We start from the raw sequence: 19,627 nt of genomic DNA on the forward strand, positions 1-19,627 counted from the left end.
TGAGGACGCTGACAAGCCCCCATGGTGACGTGCTTTGTGTGCGCCCAAGCTGGTAGGCAGAGCTCAGTCATGTTCGTGCCGGCTGTCTCGGATTGGTGTCTCCCTGCGGACAGCACTCTGCTGATGGTAAGGTTGTAGCACAGGGTGACTGCATTGGGCAGCGCCATTTCATTGTCACCGAGGAAGCGTTTGTAGGTCGTGCACTCCATGCATATGTAGCATGCTCTGCTCCTCTAGGAAGGTCCGTGTTCTGTTTCCCAGCCTCATCCTCTTCCCCATGTCTTCTCTGCCTCTATATTTTCATTACACCCTCTAAGCCAGGGGTCTCCAAACTACGGCCCTCCAGGTGTTGAGGAACTACAAGTCCCATGAGGCCTTGCAAGACTCTGACAGCCACAGGTAAGACTCCCAGAGGCATGGTGGGACTTGTAGTACTTCAACAGCTGGAGGGTCATAGTTTGGAGACCCCTGCTCTAAATCATCGGTGTTGAATCAAAGTGGAACTAAATGCAGAGGCTTATGTTGGATAGAGTAGTGAGGATTAGAACCTCTGTCAGTTTTTTCCCCATCTGTGTCCCATTGCTGAGATTTCCCTTCACTTCCTGTCTCGCAGCCACAGCAGGAAGTGAGAGGAAGTTCCGCCAAAGTGAGGGAATCCCAGGATGTCACCAGAATTATTGTCTGCCTTGAAAGATTTTCCCTTTATTCCTGTTCTAGGAACAGCCCAACATTTTTGGATATTCTTTCACTTTTATTGATAATGGTATCCAGGAATAATAAATTTTCCTAAAGGGGGAACAAACCGTTATAAAAACCTGACAGGTCTTCTGTTTCCTCTCCACGTCATCCAAAACTGAAGGAAGATTTGCTTTTAGTTATTCTTTAAAATCCAAGGAAGTCTGGTCAGTAACCTTTTCTTTCAGCAGAGGTTTAATTCTCATGTCTGTGCTATGATTCATATCCTAGGATAAATATGTAGTCCTTTTACATCTGTGAAATAAAAAGTACAATTTTCATAGCATTTCAATAATATTTATTGTTGGACTGCCCCCCGTGCATGGGGTGTGCCCGCCACACTGCCCCCCGTGCATGGGGTGTGCCCGCCACACTGCCCCCCCGTGCATGGGGTGTGCCCGCCACAATGCCCCCCCGTGCATGGGGTGTGCCCGCCACAATGCCCCCCCGTGCATGGGGTGTGCCCGCCACAATGCCCCCCCGTGTATGGGGTGTCCCTGCCACAATGCCCCCTGTGACTGATGCGGTGTCAGACCCCCAGCCCTTCTCACCAACTCGTGACCGAAGGACTAGCCAATCTAAAACCGCGCTGTCACTTGCGTAACAATGCCACGCCCAGCTGCACCCTGCACAAAGATTTTCCAGCTCACTGGAACACAATCTATGTGCCGCAGCCTGAGAGCGATTATTACTGGGTCACGTTAATTACGCAATTAACCCTTCACACTGCCACCACCACCTTTTTTTTGTACAGAGAAGGAGGAAACTCACCAATCTTAGCAGTAACACTATGATGTTTGAATAAGCGTCTGTATACACACTGTCACCGCAGGCAGATGTATGCAGAAGTTTAAAACACACAGTAGCGCTCTTCAGAGACTGGGATTCTTAGTTTGCATTAAAGAGCTTTAGAAACAGTTCAACACTTTTCAGAAAATAGGATTTATTACTAAAAAGGTCAAAACAGTGCAATAAAATATTTACAGAAAAAGATGTAGCCTATATATAGAGAGAGAGAGAGAGAGCAATAACACACCAGAGAGATAACAGAAGTTTAGAGAGGTAGAATACTATGCTAGAGTCCTGGTTTAAGCAGATTCAAGTGTCCTGAACAAAAGGGTACTGTTTCTCCCAAAGTTGGTTCCTGATGTTAAAAGGGAGATCTCTTCATCTTACCTCTCTCGGGCCTGACAGCCTCTTTTCTAGTCCCCCAGCAGGGGGTGCCTCTGAAGCCAAGGGCTAATCCCCTCATGTGGGCAGGGGGTTTAGGCGGAGACCCAGGCTGTGACCCAAATCCCTGTCAAGTTTATACCAGGGTCAATAACCTTCCATAGGTACATGTAGCATCCTATCTACTGGTAGGATAATATGCAGAATGATATTCTGAACGTCCAGATATCAGATATGACATATCTGCCTGTGACAGTTAAAGAGATATCGCTTTCTGCTCTCGAGTAGATGTAATCTAGGGATGTAAGGTATCAGGTGATTTGCATTAAACTGGCCTATCTGAATATATGCTTTGTGTTATTGTACGTATTTCCTGCGAGAAGTTATGAAATTGTATGAAAAAGTGGTTTCCAAATGAGATGTATGTTTTACTGCTATTTTGGAATGCTTTCAAGTCCAGTGACTGACAAGTTTATAGCTTTATAAGGAAGTTCAGAGCAAGAGTCGACAGACACCATGGCATCAGCTAATTAGGTTTACAACCATGAAGGGTATCCAGCTGTGCCCTGTGCACTCCTGAACTCAGCCACACCAGACCAAATGCCATTCAACAAAAAAAGGGAGGGGGGACTGATTTGGAGTGAGAATGACACAAGATGGAGGATCTTTAGCAACATGCATGTCCGTATCTGTATATACAATTGCTACACCCCCCGTGCATGGGGTGTCCACGCCACAGCGCCCCCGTGCATGGGGTGTCCCCGTCACAGCGCCCCTGTGCATGGGGTGTGCCCACCACAGCGCCCCCCCTTGCATGGGGTGTGCCCACCACAGCGTCCCCCCTTGCATGGGGTGTGCCCGCCACAGTGCCCCCCCCTTGCATGGGGTGTCCCTGCCACAGGCCCCCCTTGCATTGGGGGTCCCCGCCACAGCGCCCCCTTGTATCGGGTGTCCCCGCCACAGCGCCCTCTTGCATTGGGTGTCCCCGTCACAATGCCCCAGCTGCATCGGGTGTGCCCACCACAGTGTCCCCCTTGCATTTGTTGTGCCAACCACAGTGCCCTCTTTAATGTTTAGTCATGCTTTGGGGCCAGTTCACACCATAGAAACGCAGTGTGGATTCATTTCTGCATGTGCATTTTTTATGTATTCCAGTGTGTTTTTGATGTGTTTTACTGCATTCCAGTACAGTTCTGTTTAGGAAAAATGCGGCCTGTTCTACTTTTTTTTTCGCTGGAACCGGAACTCACTGGAACTGCAAGCACTGGTGTGAACTATGCCATTGACAACCATGTAACCTACTTTCTGTGCATTTTGGATGCAGAATGAAAACCACACTGGAACACATGTTCCTGTTTTTAATAATCCTTATATGAAAGAAAGCAGTCAGTTGGGTGTTTGTTTTTATATTTTTAATCAAAGTTGTAGAAGTTCAATTCCCAGTGTGTTATTTTATTGTTAAATTGGAAATACAGCCAACATTTTTTGTAGTTTTGAAAAGAGTAGGAAATGGTTAAGACCTGTCAGGCTTTTTTTTTTCTTTTGCTGCTTGTGTCCCATTGGATCAGTTCCAAGCTCTTTCATTTCCATTGCCACACCACAACGGACAATGTGAAATTGTTTCATGTCTTACAAACCATTTATAAGCTACTCCCTACGGGAACAGTTCTGATACCTGCAGGTAAAGCACTTTGTTGCTTCCATGATCCATCTCCCTACTGATGGGATGACTGACCCCTTTTGAGCAAACATTCTTGGATGACCCATGCTCCCTGAGTTTGATCTCTTTGCTGTATCACTTGATCCTTACTGGCTCTACACCACCATACCATAGTTATATGCAGAAGTGGGCAGCAGATACTAATATTACTATAGAACTGGAACACTGAGGCCAGATTGGGACACAACCAAATAATATTCTCAGCGTGTCCCAGCGTTAGTATAAAATTTCACCCCAATGGTACATATTACCTACACGTCTTGCACATTTTAACCCAGATTGCACAGGGAGCTGTTTCAGTGGATGCTTAGACCAGTGTTTCTCAACTTTTTTTCAGTCAAGACACTAGTGGTGCACCGAAATGAAAATTCTGGAGCCGAAACCAATAATGAAAATTCAGAATGCATGTAGCCGAAAACCAAACCAAAATGTCTGCATATGTGGGGAGGCTCCAATTTTTTTTTTCTACTTTCATGTTTATTTTTATTTTATTTTATTTTTACTTATGATTTTATTGCTATTTCATAGGGGACCAATAGTCCCCTATGTGATAGCATATGAGTGACAGGTCCTCTTTGTAGGGGGGAGGGGGTGGGGAGAGGAGCAGTGGAGGGGGCAGGGGAGGAGCAGTGTATATAGTGAGGTAGCAGTGTATACAGAGATGCTCCCTCACTGGCTGTCACTGTATGTCGGTGCTGATTTTTAAATGCAATTGTCAGCTTTTTTTTTCACTATAGCTCACAGAATTAGCTGTTACTTTCCCCGGAGCTAAAGGAAACTTTGTTTCTTTTATCTCGGGAATGAAGCTAAAAGGAAACATTGTTTCTTTTAACTCGGGAAATAAACTAAAAGGAAACTTTGTGTCTTTTAGCTGGGGGAAAGTGACAGCTGATTCTCTGAACTATAGTGAAGAAAAGAAAAGCTGGTAATTACATTTAAAAACCTGCACTGTGATATAGTGTCAGGCAGTCACTGTATACACTTCTCTCCTGCCTTTCTCCGACACCCCCCCCCCCCCCTCACATCTGCAGTACACACAGTCCCCTGCTATTTTCAGCCAATATGTTTCGGTGGCCGAAGTTTCGGTGCATCCCTACGACACTCCCTTCAAAATTCTGTGCAATCTCGAAGCGCCCTTTAAAATTCTGCACAATCTTGAGGCACCCATTACAAAATGTAAAAAAACTACTATTAGTTTTACAGAACGCAGCAACATCAGCAGAACACCCAACGTTAGAGGTGATGTACTCTTTCAAAGCAAATACACCTTTGCACACTGGTACTGGCTGGTATTCCATTGTTTTTCTTCTCCCTCAATTTCTCTGCCTCATTCAGCTAATGTGACCCTAGTGCTTATGGAGAGAGGCAGGGGAAGGGCAAGCAGGTGCCCAATGTCCTCCTTATTAACTGATGACATTGTTTTTTTATGTCAGCGGTGGCTAGAAGGTCCTAATGGTGCACAATGAAAACCCATGGCTTTGTGTATCTAAAAGGCAGGCTTGATACACCTGCTGGCTTGTATAACATTTTGGGGCATTTTGCCAAGGCACCCCTGAAGAACCCTGAAGGAACCCTTGATAGAAAAAGGCTGGCTTAGACTCAGGAACCTACATTCATATATGGTTGGCTTGCCCAATAGTGAAATCTTTATGGAAGCAAGTCTCTGACATTTTAGCTGCATTGTTAGGCACCCCCTATGCCTATGCTGCCAGACGAAGCACTACTTTTATCTCAAACCAGATGGCCTCTCAAAACATCAGTTTAAATGTATGACACAAGTTGACAGCAACCAAACAAGCTATTGAGAAAGTCTGATTATCTGACTCACGTGCGTTATCCGAGGTTAATACTACCATATGTCATCATACCATTTTTATGTTGTTCTTCATTGTTGTCACCCCATTGTAACTGGATACTGTGTTGTATTCCTTTACGACGCATTATCAGTACTGTGATAATCCAACTGTCTGTATACTTCCATTTCATTTTTCAATTAAAAATATTGTGCAATAAAAATTTGGCAGTGGTACTAACTCTTCCACATTCTATACAAACTAAAAACAAAAAAAGTTTGGATTACACACCCTTTAAACATGGATAAAAATGGAAATAAATATCAAAACAATGTGTGAAAGTGAATATTTTCTTTATCGTACATCACGGAACACAGAGCAGGCCATAATAATGACACTGTGGGTTATATGCCACCTGTCAGTGAATGGACACTGGCCGACCAATCAAACAGGCAGTTCTACCTCATATAACCCCGCCCACACAGAAAGTACTCTTTTTTTCACCAGTGTCTGTAAGGTGGATGTGCACTGAACATGTGCTGCATATGCTCTGTGAAGCATACTGGGAGGTCTGGAACGATTCTACTGAGAGTCAAGGGCCTCAATGGGATCCATTCAAAAAGCTGTTAGCCAAAATGGATGGTATCCAAGTCTCGTTAGATAAGGAGAAGAATCCTAAGGGTTTGCCTGTAATGTGGCTTTACAGCACTGGGCCCTGCGTTTTCAGAACCCTGTGCAGTTTGATCTGACCAAGGCACTTCCGGGAGGGTGCTACCATATAGCAGTGGCCTCCATTTAAAAAAGGGGGACTGAGTCCTTGAAGGTCTTTAGGACAAGGCAAGCCGTGATGGGTGCAGGTTGGTGTGCTATGGCTGACTGGGAAGACATTCAGGGGGAGTACTTCCTTTTTTGCCTGTAACTGCTTGAAATACCTCATTTTGGCCACTTGAGGGAGTCTGTTACCATGTTTATGCACGCCCAGCGGTGATGCATGAGCAGTAGCAGCAGGAAGAGAAAGTTGGCCATATTGTTTACATAGGATGCTGCCTGTTACATATAAGCTGCTGCAGCCACCACTACCTCTGCTGCTGGACCCTGGATGGATGGCCAGGACACAGGGCAGGTTATTCTAAAAGGCATGTGAGTACTCCCCTGGGAGGATCAGCCAGTCAGGCAGGAGGGTTGTGTACATGCTACCCCCTTTTTTTTAGTGGACTGCATTGGAGTATGTTGCTTCACTTTTAAGTAGGTCTATGGTGTGTGCTGTGTTTTGATTACATTCTTACACCGTTCTTGTAATGGGGGAGGCACAGCAGGAAAGGGTGCAAATTCACCACTGCTAGGTCCTGTGGAGCCTAGTCGAAGTTCCGCTGTGTTATCCTCTCCTGAAAAACCAGGGGCAACAGGTCAATCTGAGCTGCTGCATTTATTCAGCATTGTGTCTACTACTGGTGCATCCACTTTGGTGTAAGTAACTAAGGAGGATCTTGCATCAGCCTTGGCAGGGTTGGAAGAAAAGATTGTGGGGATGGTTGCATCGGTGGCTTAGGGGGGTAAGTAAGCGGTAAGAAGATCCCCATCTTTGGACACCCACCAGTCCTTGAACAAAGTGGATGGAACCTGAGGATGAAGATGCAGTAGAGGATCTTGAAGAGGGTCAGGCAATTGATTATCTGTCAGAGAAATCACAGCCTGATGAGAAGCAGGGGGTTTCTGCTTCTCAATCACAGAGGTTATTAGTTAAGACCCTCACTGATATGGTCCGGTCCGGTTTCAAGTTACCCCCCTGTGGAGGCATCTGAGGTCTCTTATTCCTCTTTGGGCTCATTAAAGCCGCCTCAAAGTATTCAGGCATTTCCGGTGCATCCTGTTTTTGAGCAAGTTACCCTCATGTCATGTGATTGTTCAGTTCTTGGGCCTGGAGTTGACCTGGGACAGAAAAAGTATAGAGGAAGTGTGCATAGTACACACAAAGGCTCTTACTTACCCAAAAAAGGCGCAATTTATTTTTGAATATTGTGAGTGGTATTACACAGCTTATTTAAATAAAATACCTAAAGGATAAGGCACTTTGTTTTTTCTTCTTTCTTGATATTACTTATGTGGAGTACTGGAGGGGATACAAGGAGGAATTAGACCCCTGGAGGTGAGAAGGAGGAATCCATCCATCTATTACTAACACAGGGATCAGTGCATGGGAGAGAGGGGATACAAGGAGGAATTAGACCCCTGGAGGTGAGAAGGAGGAATCCATCCATCCATTACTAACACAGGGATCAGTGCATGGGAGAGACACCAGGTGGAAATTTAAGATCACTACAACGATACATAATTTGACAAGGATTTCTGGCGCAGGAGTATTTCATCTGTTCATATAGAACAAAAAGCTATTTTAGCCTAAAATTTATTAGGTTAAAAAGGAGGTGAGCACATAGAAATAACATTATTGATCCACCCATTATAGCAGGTCCTTTATGATAATAGCTAAAGAGGACTCTTTATATATATTTATGGACACATATTTGATGTGGATTTCCTAATATATTGACTTCATATGAATTTTCTCCGTATATTGATTTTTTATTTATTTATTTTATAGCTCAATGAGCTGTCACTTTCCTGGGAGCTATAGGAAACTTTGTTTTATTTAGCTCGGGGAAAGAAACTAAAAGGAAACTTTGTTTCTTTTTCCTGGGGGGAAAGTGATAGCTCATTCTGTAAGCTATTGCGAAGAAAAAAAAAACGGTAATTTCATTTAAAAACCGGCACTGTGATATAGTGACAGCCAGTCACTGTATACACTGCTCCTCTCCTGCTATTCTCCACCGCTCCCCCCCTCACATCTGCAGTACACACAGTCCCCTGTATTGGCACCTGTATCAGCTAACTTTTTCTTATCGGCAAAATGCTGATAGGGCTATTTTCGGACGATTATGTTTCGGTGGCCGAAATTTCAGTGCATCCCTACAATCAGGACATTGTTCTGCCTTCATACTTTCCTAGGCCTTCAGTCGACAAAATAAAGCTCTTTGCATGCCCTGGATGTGGTTCGGGCAATAAGGGTCTTTTTGGGAATGACGGCGCAGATTAGAAAGGCTGATTCCTTGTTTATTTTGCTGGAAGGACCCAGGAGAAGACAGACGGCATCCAAAGCAATTATTTCTAAGTGGATTTGCGAGTTAATCATTCAAGCCTATGATTTGAAGAGCAAAGTTCCACCCTTGCAGGTAAAAGAACTCTCTACCAGGATTGTGGGGGCATCTTGGGCTATCCCCCACCAGGTGTTCGTTGCTCAGGTTTCCAAGGCTGCTACATGGTCTTTGGTTGATACATTAACAAAAGTTTTTACTGTCACAGATCAAACACACGCCCAGAGCGACTAGCTAACCGAGGTGTGCACTGTGACTTGGGGTAAAGAGGGAATGCAGGGGACTTTGAGCACATAAGACTGGCCGTGATACACTTTCACAGCCCGCATTACCTCTAGTCACCACTAGAGGGAGACCACTCCAATCCAGCTGGATGACCACACACAGGCAGATACAAATCTTACATACAATCTGGTGCACTCTAAGGGTTGGGGACCAGTCTAGTGATTGGCACACCCTTCTAGGATTCCTCCAGCTATCCTATAAGATAGAACCCCGGTGTTAATCACTCTTCCACTGTCCACACACCCCCACACCAAACACACAACAAACGGTAGCTTGTCACCACCCAACAGTTTGTTCGCAGACTTGTCTGCTGGGCCACCACACACACACAGATCTCCATCTGGCAGATCTGCTACTTTACAATCTGCATGTAATCTGCCAACACGCGATGCAATTGCATACAGATTGGCTTGGAACCTAGACAGAGCACATAGACACTACAATACAACAATCTCTCCGGAGATATGAGCCCGAGCTTAAGTACCCAGAATTTTATGATTTAATATCCCGAAAGTTGGCAGTGCATAAAATATGTACAAAGAAAAAAGTTACAGAAAACACAAACAGGCATACAATTGGCTATTCACTATGAAATAAAAAGAGAATAAAAACAGAAATAAAACTTTTACCAAGATTTATCCTGCAACTGGAGCAAGTCAAAGAGAGTCCGCGATTTGCCAATCATATGGAAACGGCTCCGTACGAATCACGCCATCCATATCTTGGGGTCCTCAAGTTATTGAAATATGGATGTGAGCGGGACTTTAGCCCTTGGCCAATCAACCCTGGGGGGTGTTCCTGTACCAGCCCACAGGACGTTCTGTGTTCTGAAGTGACCAATCTCAATTGGACCAGGAACGTTTCGGATCACTGGGTCAGGGATATAATTTCTGACACCAGCGCATCAGTCCAATTGCAACAGTACCAATCGCTGTTCAGCTGTTGCAACCAGGCGCCATATACTGTTTCGTGCGTTTCTCTGGGATTCAACAGAGGCTACAAATACACTTTTACATATAGATGTTGCCCAAAATGTGTCCAATCAGGAATTCTTTTCATCTCTCCACAACTAATATTTTAGCTTTTATGAGAGATGAAATAGATTCCTCTGATCTGTGGATATAAATCAGAGCTGGCAGACATTTCCGAGCCCTCTCCTGGTCCCCTGCGGTTTCTTGAAGCCGAAATTCTAGAGCTCTTCTTTTAGATTTCAAGTAGATGGCAAACTTTGGCTACATAGATGAGAACGTTTTATTGGTATCTAGGTGTCACCTCTAGCCTAGAAGCTAGCTCTGTTCTTTCAGATGCTAATTGGTGAATATATGTCTCTGACTGAATACTGAAAACTTATCTTTAATAACATGGAATGAAACTAAATCTACATTTACATATTTCTACTGATCACATCTCAACTACCCTACTCTTACATTTATGTTACATTTACCAGGTGGATGTTAGAGCCACGGAGGATTCTGCTTTTGGCCGCAGTGTTTTATGAACAGCTGAATCCTTTTGGGATGTTGACTGTGGTTATTGTGTTGTCACCCACACCTCAAGGTTATTGCTTTGGGACCTTCCACGTAGTCATTATTATGGCATGCTCTGTGTCCCGTGATTTACGATAAAGAAAATAGCTTTTTTTTCTACTTACCCGTAAAATCAATTTCTTGGAATACATCACGGGACACAGAGCTCCCTCCCCTCTTTCTGGATTTTCATTGCTTGCTACAAAAACTGAGTATTTCCTTTTGTAGGAGGGGTTATATGGGGGAGGACTTTCTGTTTGACTTGTCAGCCAGTGTCTATTAACCTATAGGTGGCATATAACCCACATAGTCATTATTATGGCTTGTTCTGTGTCCCATGATGCACTCCAAGAAATGGATTTTACAGGTAAGTATGTAGAAAAAATTTTTTTTTTTCTCTGAATGCAGATTATTGCAATTGTTTTAGCTGATTTTTTAAACATAATCATTTGATTTTTTTTTTTTATTTATTTTTATTTTAGCCTGCTGTATCGGTTGGGAATGTTGGCCAGCTAGCGATTGATTTGATTATTTCAACTTTGAATATGAGAAAGGTTGGATACTTCCACACAGACTGTCTGGTACCTATGGTAGGAAACAACCCTTATGCCACCAGTGAAGACAATGCAAAGGAACTGAGCACAAATGCAGAAGGTAAGTACTGAATGGGACTAAAAATCTGATTCTAGCCTGTGTGAAAAATAAACCCCATTACTGTGTAGTGGATGTTGGGAATAGGATTGACATCCATACAGCCTGCGATCTACTATTTTAACAGTACTGACTCTTGCATATTAACCAAGAGAGAATCCACCATCAGCATTCATTGCAGATACCTCATAGAGATGAGCACTAGAAGGATTCTAGTTAAAAAGTGAATCTCTTCATCCCTAATTATGTATTTTCATGAACTGTTTTCCAATTTTCTCTTTTAGTGTATTCATTGCCCTCCAAGCATCTCACAGTTCTCCAGATCCGATCACCAATAATAAAGGTATATGTTTTCCATTGTTTTCAAACGGAATAGAATGTATTCTGTCTCTTTAACACAAAAAAAAAACCTGAATCCTAACTTTCATAGGTTATTTGCGAACTCACTGGCCAGTCAGTGTACGATCATTAATGTGGTGACACTAACAAGTCTGGTTAGTAATATCAGTGAAACCAGTATCCCAAAATGACTTGGTGTCTAGGCAAGTAAAAGCAGATAATGATGATGCTGCATGTCTTGTGTGTGCAGTTTTTGAAGTAGTTTTCCACCTCATTATGAAAACAAATTTTTTCATTTAATTTTGGTATGTGGATCTACAATTGAAAAAGTGTCTTATTTCTCTTTCAAACTTGTAAAGAAAAATTCACGGTGTTTTCGCCAAGTCCTAATATCCTGGATTAAGAAGTGTGGCTTTTCCAAAGTGGTGCTTCTCTCAAGCAGCCATGCTTATCGGCGAGATGACCAGCAACTTTTTGGGTATGTAAAGTGGCTGCAAGTGAAGACTGTTTTCATTTGATTGCTATAAATAACTGACTTCAAAGTTAGGGGCTAGATTGTCAAACGGGTAAGTAGTCAATCTGGATAGATGAAATACAGTATATCAGACCATTTCTTATCTTGCACTGGTTGATGAATATACAGTGGTGTCATTTTTTAGTAGGAGGTTCTCTTTAACCAGAAGCAATCTGTCATTTCTAGGACTCCATACCGATATTTAGTCACTTCAGCTTTGCAACCATCTGTGACAGACGTGATGAAAGAACTTGAATGGAAGGAACTGGAGAACATTTCTTTATACCCAGGCATTAATGATGAAGAGAAAAAGATGTCTATCCCTGGAGGAGGCTTTACCAAGCAGATTTTTGAAGACTGGTAAATAACCACCCTGCCTGTTTTGCCTGCTGGTATTTAAATGTAACTTCCACAACCCCCATGCAGTATTTTTACCCCAGAATATAATGAAGAAAATCTTCTACATTCAAGGGTACATCTGGACTGAACAAATATATGTAAATTAAAAGTGAAGTGGCACTTGGCCTAGTGTTGGGTCACTCCAGAACCAGGCACTCTATAGCTGGAAAAGAGGTGTGTCTGCTCTCCCTATTGGAGTATTTAGAAGGTGATTGCTATAAGTTTCACCGTACATCTTGTAATGTCTGCTGTATGGGGTGATTTTAGTTTACAAAACTATTTACTCATACAGGTTTGCTTTAAGTGGACAAAAAAAAGTGCATAATATATATTACAAAAATTAGTATTTTTAGTAAAGCGATTGTAACAACAGACCAATATCACCAGAAAATTGATCTGTACTGTTTTTTTTTTTATTTCCACCTTATTACAGTTTTTAATGTATTATTATTCTTCTTATTATTATTCTTATACAGGATTTATATAGCGCCAACAGTTTGTGCAGCTCTTTACAATATAAGGGGGACAGTACAATTACAATACAATTCAATACAGAAGGAATAGGAGTTCGCTGCTCAAGGAGCTTACAATCTAGAGCAAGGGGTTGGTGGTACAAAAGGTGATAGCTGCAGGGGATGATCTGATGGAGGTGACTCAAGTACAGTTCTTAGGTGGAGGTGCGGTATTGCTCTGAATTTGTGAGTATTCAAAGATCACCTAAAGGTGGACTGGGTGGGGGCTGATCGGAGATACTGGAGTAGGGAAATCCAAAGGATGGGAGAAGGTCTGGCGAAGTCCTGGAGGCGAGTATGGGAGGAGGTGACAAGGGAGCTAGAGAGCAGGATGTCTTGGGAGGAGTGGAGAGGACGGTTTGGGCGATATCAGTGAGGGTTTTTTTTTTTTTTTAAGTATGGGCGTAACCAGTGCATGTTTGAGTGGGAAGGAAAAGGTGCAGGTGGAGAGGGAGAGGTTGAAGATGTGGGTTAGAGAGTTTAGGATAGAGCAGAAAGAAGGCAGCAATAATTGCAAGGGGACAGGTGGTGAGGTGATCCTTGGAAAGGAGTTTGGCAACTTCCTCTGTGGTAACAAGGTCGAAGGAGGAGAGTATTGAGTGTGCTGTTAGATCTGGTATGTTGGTTGGAGGAGATATCTTGACACTGGAGATCTCATCACGAATTGTGTTGATCTTGTTCTTGAAATGACTGGCAGTCTCCTGGGCAGTAAGTAAGTTGGTGGGTGGAGGCAGTGGGGGATGAAGTAAGGAATTAAGGGTAGAAAAGTGTTGACGAGGATTGGATGAGAGGGTTTTGATGAGAGTGGTGTAGTAGGTTTGTTAGCAGTGTGGAGGCAAGAGTTGTATTTGAGAAGGGCAGATTTGTAGAAGGTGTAGTCTTGCAGGGATTTAGTTTTACAACATTCTCGCTCAAGAGCACAGCTGCATCTCTTGAGAACTCTGGTGTCATATGTTTGCCAGGGTTGTAGCAGGCGAGGCCTCGTCCTGTGTGTAGAGAGAGAGGAGCAAGTGTCTCCAGCGAGGATGATAGTAAGTTGTTGTAGAAAGATGTGGCCAGGGCAGGACAGGGGTGCAATTTTATCATAAAGTCACTAGCAGAGTGAAGAAGGGAAGAGATGAGGTGGCGGAGGTTTCAACTGGTAATTGTTTGCTGGTTGGAGGCATGAGAGGTAAGAGAAAGGGAGAGTGTGAAGCTGATAAAGTTGTGATCAGAGAGAGGAAAAGGGGTGTTAGGTTACAGGGAGTGCATAGGTGAGAGAATGCAAGGTCGAGGGTGTTGCCATTGCAGTGAATGGTGGTTTGTGTCCATTGTGCTAGGTTAAAAGAAGAGGTTAACTTGAGTAGTTGGGAAGTGGCTGAGGTGTTAACATTGAGTGGAATGTTAAAGTCACTGAGGATGATGGCAGGTACCTCAGAGGAGAGAAAGTAGGGTAGCCATACAGAGAAATCATCAAGAAAGCATGCCATTGGGCCGAAAGGCCAGTAAATGATTGCAATCCTCAGACAAACAGGAGAAAAGACTAATACAGTGCACTTCAAAAGAGTGGAGGGACAGAGAGGGAGGTGTAGGAAGAATCTGGAATGTGCTTTGTAGGGAAAGAAGATGTCCTACTCCGTCCACTTTTCATCTGCAGGGTCTGGGTGAGTCCAGAGGAGGCCACCATGGGAGAGGACAGCTGAGGATACAGAATCAGATTCCTGGAGTCAGGTTTCGATAACAGCAAGGAGGTTGAGGGAGCGGGAGTGGGAGAGGTCATTGACAGAAGAAAGTTTGTTGGAGACAGGGCGGGTGTTCCAGAGGGCACACAAAAGGGGAAGACTATTTATTTTTCTATTTTACAATGATCTTGCACAGTATGCATGCAATTCTCTGTTATCTGGATGCAATTTTACAATATTATTTGGCATTGTATTGTGTATTTTTTAATATGATTATTGGTGTAAAACTATACTACCATAGAGTTAGTCTGGAACATGTTTTATCTGTGGGTAGCTATAGACTTGCACTAATAAGGCAGGAAGCAGACCCTGCATATGTTGTATCTACCCCTATGGCAATAGTCCATGTAAAGAATTCTCACTTACTTTTTTTTTTGTTGCCTGTAGCACTTTATCCTATCTTTCTGCGTGGTCTTGAAGCTGAGCTAGCAAGGTCTTCAAAACTCAAATTGCCCCCCTCTTCCCACACCGCTGTCCAAACATGCAGCTAGCAGAGGGATTATAATGAGTCTTGATTGCCAGTGATGGTCTCCAGCTCCATACGCTTGCCTGAGGCAAGTGGCACTGCTAGGAATTCAAGAGAATTGTGGCTGGGCCACACAGTGTTCTTAGGTTGCTGGAAACCAGGCTTCAAAGCAGCCCTGGTTTTTCTGGTGCAGGCTGCCTGGCCTGTTCAATCCTGTACTTTGATAATACTAAGCAAAGTAACATATATGTTTTTCAGCAGGCAAAATAAGCTTCTTGTACTTTCCTTTGTTACACATCACCACCAAAATTACCACCTTCCGTCCACATTAAGGCAATGGTTGTCTTACTAAGTAACAGTCCCTAATGTCACATGAGGGCAGTATGGAATTATGTATAGCCCTGTGTTGATTTTAAATTTTTTTTGTAAATTTGAAACCTACAGTACATTGAAGTTTCTGGGAGCTCTGTCAACAGGTCAGGTGTATACAGGAAACGTATTCTCCTCTACAGTGAACCTTTTACCTTGATTGCTATGGACATTGTATAGATTTACTTTAATCCTTACATTTTTCCGGAGTTTAGCTAAAAATAAATTAATAAATGTAAAGAAATTCACATGTTTTACACATTTTCCATCCAATGAAAGGTCAGCCTGTAAGAATTCTTAGATCGGACATGCATCTGGAAAATGTATCTGTTCATGCTTTCCATTATATTACATTCATAGTATAGCTTACATAGAATGCTGAAGTGCAGTGGTAGCCAAAAACAATTCTGTGTATTTTTTTATAATTATGATAACACTATAATGTATGTGACACACTCTCATCATAGTTTTTTTTCTAATTTTGTAGAGCTTAGGTTTCCATAATAAAAGAAATTTCCTTATCACGTCTTATTACCAAAGTTCAATTGCAGCTTTTATTGAAACTTATGCAGATATTTGTGATATTTGTTGATATGTTTCATGTATTGCAGCTCCTCAGAAGACATAAAAATGGCTGTTGTTTTAAAATTCTGTTCAGAAGGTGACAACATTCCTGATGCCTTTGGTCTTCTCAGTCACCTCAACAAATGGCTACATTTGATAGAACTTCCAGTAAGTAACCTTTACAGATGGGATATGATCAGCCATTCTACTTTGTACCAATCTATTTGCAAAATATTCAGATTATGGATCTCATTTGTTTTATCACACCCAATCCATTAAAAAGTAAAAGCAAAAGATACCCTGAAACTTTCCTGCACAAACTGCTTTTAGTCTCCTTTGATGTTAGCCACATGGCCAACTGCTGGTTGCAAAGGGAGAATCAGCGATCAGGAAGAACTGCTGATTGATGGATTGGCATGCACCCTGGTCCCCTACCTTTTATCAGTTATCTTGTGAGTTATGCATTAGCCTTTAGCCACATGAACAGCATTTCATTAGGACCCCAGAGAAGTCAGGAGAAATTCAAATGTAAAAACATTAAAAACCTTGCTACTGGCACCTTGTTTTATTCACCTGCATAAGATGTGCCTTGATCATGTGGTATTAATGGTGTTATTTGTTGGCCTGTACACACAGCTGTCAGTAAAATAAATCTTCACATTCCAATGTCATAAGTTTCTATTTGTGCTCAAACATGAGGCATGTGGCCTGGCACTGCACAGGTTAATGCATGACTTCTGTTTATAGTCTAAGAATTGACACACCCTATACTATTTTGTTTTTATTTGCTCTTTTTTTCCCCACAAAAGCTACCCTTTAAAACAAACATGTGAAAGTGTATAATGCCTTTAAAGTGGTATTAAACCCAAAAACAAAATTGTATCAAATTGCAGTTTACCAATCACTAGATGTGGTGACTGCATTGGTTTTCTTTTTTAGACTTTTTCCTTTAAGTTCACTTGGTTATCTGTCCAATACGTTCTTCTTCAACTTACTTTAACAGACCATGCTGTCCTAGCAAAGTAACAGTTGGAGGGTTGAGGCAAACCATTTACCACTGACAAGAGTGCTTATAATGATCAGCTTTCATTCATTTATTCAAAACCTTTATATTAAAAGGGGAAAAAAACTGTTGCTGTAACTCAGGCGTGCTCAAGCTTTTGATGAGCAAGGGCCACTTAAGTGATTTGATAACCGGTTGCGAGCCACAATAAAATGGTTTAGAATTTCACATTTTTTATTTTGAATAGTATAATGAACATTTTTTCCTCCTGCAGCTGCTGAATGCCGGCGGGAGGCAGAGGAGGAGAAGCCAGCTTTTAGCAGTTGCAGGAGAAAAATAGAGAGGATCAGTTCCTGTATGTGCTGCACTGGCCTCCCCCCATCCAAGTGTAAACTAGAATGTGACAGGGAGGCTGCACGGGCCCCCTGAAGCATGGGGCAGGGTCACCATTGCAACCCCTAACACTACACCAGTGGTTGGGAGTGTGTGGTAAAAACAAAAAAACCTCAACTATGTGGTTTTACTGCCACCATAAACCCCCCGAAAAACCCACCACCTGCGATTTTCCTTCGGATTAGCTGCACTTTGCCATAGACTTCTATTATATCTTGTGGGTGCACTTTCTGAAAGCGCACCAAAACTCCTGCATTCAGCAACCCGCAGACTATAATAGAAGTCTAGGGCTTAGTGCAGCTAACCCACAGGTACACTGCGCTGCACCCGCGGACCAGTGTGAAAGCAGCCTAATAGTTGTTGGCTCCTTAATAGGCACTAACATGCTCATTGCGGAAGTGCAGTGTATGTGTTGTTTAATACACTAACGTTCATTTCCTCTTCCAACTTCTTCTGGCATCAGTCTCCAGGCTGCTAGAACTGTTCCAGGTGAAGTGCACTTCGTATCATTGGGTCAGGAACTGGTGCTACAGAGGAAGCATCGGTTTATGCAGCTCCTGCTCTCTCCGCGGCCATCTGCTTCCTCCACTGCCAGCGCCAGTTCAGTGCACTTTGATGCTCTGGGATGGCGGGTTGGCAAACCCAGATTGCTATCAATGGGTTACCGACTGGGCATGCGATTCTCTGGTTTAAGGTTGAGGGCCACATCAGAGGACTCTGAGGGCCACAGGTTGAGAAATCCTGCTGTAACTGCTTATAAAGTGTTAGCTGGAGTTCAGCTTCAATTTGTTAGTCAAGTCCATCTAAATATTCTAGTCTAACACTACCCACTCCCCGGACTGACAATGCTGTTGTCCAAAGATGTCTGCTTTACTGTTTCATCCAGCATGCAGACAACCTAAGACAGGCAGTTTGATACTGGCACCAGGGGAAATTAAGGGAAAAAAAGCCTAAAAAAAGAAAACAAATGCAACCACTACATCTGAGGTTTGGTAAGCTGCATTATAAAATTCATTTTTGTTTTGAGTTTAATATTTCTTCAAAGTATAAGTAAAGGCAAATTGTTTTTAGTTTTGGATAGAGTGGAGATAGATTAGAACACCTGTCAGTTTTTAAAGCTGTGTGTGCCCGTTCAGGAGATTCACCCTTTCTGTTTTGTCATGTTTACCATTATCATTAAAAGTGAAAGTAAAAGTCAATCCCAAATTTTTGTGTTGTTTACAGAAAAGTAATAGAGGGGAAATCTTCCAATGGAGACACTAGTTCTGGTGACCTGGGACCCCAAGGAATTTCCTTAATTTGCATGGATTTCCTATAATTTTTTGTTTTGGCTATGGGACAGGAGGTGAAGGGAAATCTCCCAATTGAGACATAGATGCCAAAAAAAACGACAGAGATTATAACTCCCCCCCCCCCCCCCCCTTATGCTATCTAAAATGGGGGAAAAAATGTTTTGCCTATAGTTCTACTTTGAGCTCTTCTATTGCCACTTGTGAGATCAGTAGGTCGGGTTTGGCAGAACAGACATTTCATAGTTTATCTGTAGTCAATTAAACTTGCAATAAGATATTAAAATGATTTTATATTAAGTGCTGCTCAGATATTGCCAGTTTTACAAAGTGAATGGTGAACTGAGAACATTCATCACATTCAGTGGTATTGAAGAAATTGGTGTCGATTTGCCTTTCTTTTTAAATACATTTTCCCTATTGTAAGGTATAGGGTTTTTTTTTTAATTTAAAATATGCCATCTAACAGAAGTAAATTGCTTGTTTGCAGAATGACAATGTCACCTCTCACTGGAAGATGCCAAGTTCCTGGAGATTACTGTTTGGTAGTGGCCTGCCTCCCGCTCTTTTCTAACCTGGAGTGTTCTCTGGAGTTGTGTTCCTATTTAATTAGCACTTTCAAGATGCAGCACATTTTTTATGGAGACTTTCAGCCTTTTTTTTGTGTACATTACAAAATAAAAAATTTCTTCTGGCTATCCCTGCTGAACTTTCATTTCCAGCTTTGAATACTTGCGAACTATTCATCTTTGCTGGACGGCAACAAGTGAGATGAAGGGCCCATTTATCTTTCTGTGCTTAAAATGTCATGTCTTTTTAATACTTGCTTTTAAATGATAACTAAACCCAAGAACAAAAATGAAAAGCATTTTCAGCAAATATCTGTTAAGCCAGGTTCACACCTTTGCATGTCAGCAACATCGAACGCTTTCCTAACACACAGAAATGTGCTGCCCTTTAGCAGATGTGCAGCAGTGTCATTAATTAATGGCACCCCCACGCATCTGTTAATTTGTTTGATGCAATGCA

At 42.5% G+C, this 19,627-nt stretch overlaps 1 protein-coding gene across 1 annotated transcript; it reads left to right on the top strand.

The window, feature by feature from the left end:
- Positions 1-12: 12 nt before the first annotated feature.
- On the top strand, positions 13-19,296 carry PSMG2 (proteasome assembly chaperone 2). The gene is made up of 7 exons (XM_089671045.1): positions 13-126; positions 10,861-11,032; positions 11,314-11,372; positions 11,728-11,846; positions 12,069-12,242; positions 15,961-16,081; positions 19,089-19,296. The coding sequence occupies exons 1-7, from the start codon at positions 22-24 to the stop codon at positions 19,170-19,172; spliced, it is 834 nt and encodes a 277-aa protein (XP_089527171.1). The 5' UTR covers positions 13-21; the 3' UTR covers positions 19,173-19,296.
- Positions 19,297-19,627: the final 331 nt, after the last annotated feature.

The sequence above is a fragment of the Staurois parvus genome, unplaced genomic scaffold, assembly GCF_062004578.1.
Source record: "Staurois parvus isolate SC_StPar_1 unplaced genomic scaffold, SC_StPar_1.0 ptg000097l, whole genome shotgun sequence".
NCBI classification, from domain to species: domain Eukaryota; kingdom Metazoa; phylum Chordata; class Amphibia; order Anura; family Ranidae; genus Staurois; species Staurois parvus.

What these genes read in the sequence shown, in the direction of transcription:
- PSMG2 (XM_089671045.1), top strand. Translation starts at nt 22, where the DNA reads ATGGTGACGTGCTTTGTGTGCGCCCAAGCTGGTAGGCAGAGCTCAGTC. An exon ending in TCCGATCACCAATAATAAAG is followed by an intron (nt 11,373 to 11,727) that starts GTATATGTTTTC and finishes AAACTTGTAAAG; the next exon opens with AAAAATTCACGGTGTTTTCG. An exon ending in TACATTTGATAGAACTTCCA is followed by an intron (nt 16,082 to 19,088) that starts GTAAGTAACCTT and finishes GCTTGTTTGCAG; the next exon opens with AATGACAATGTCACCTCTCA.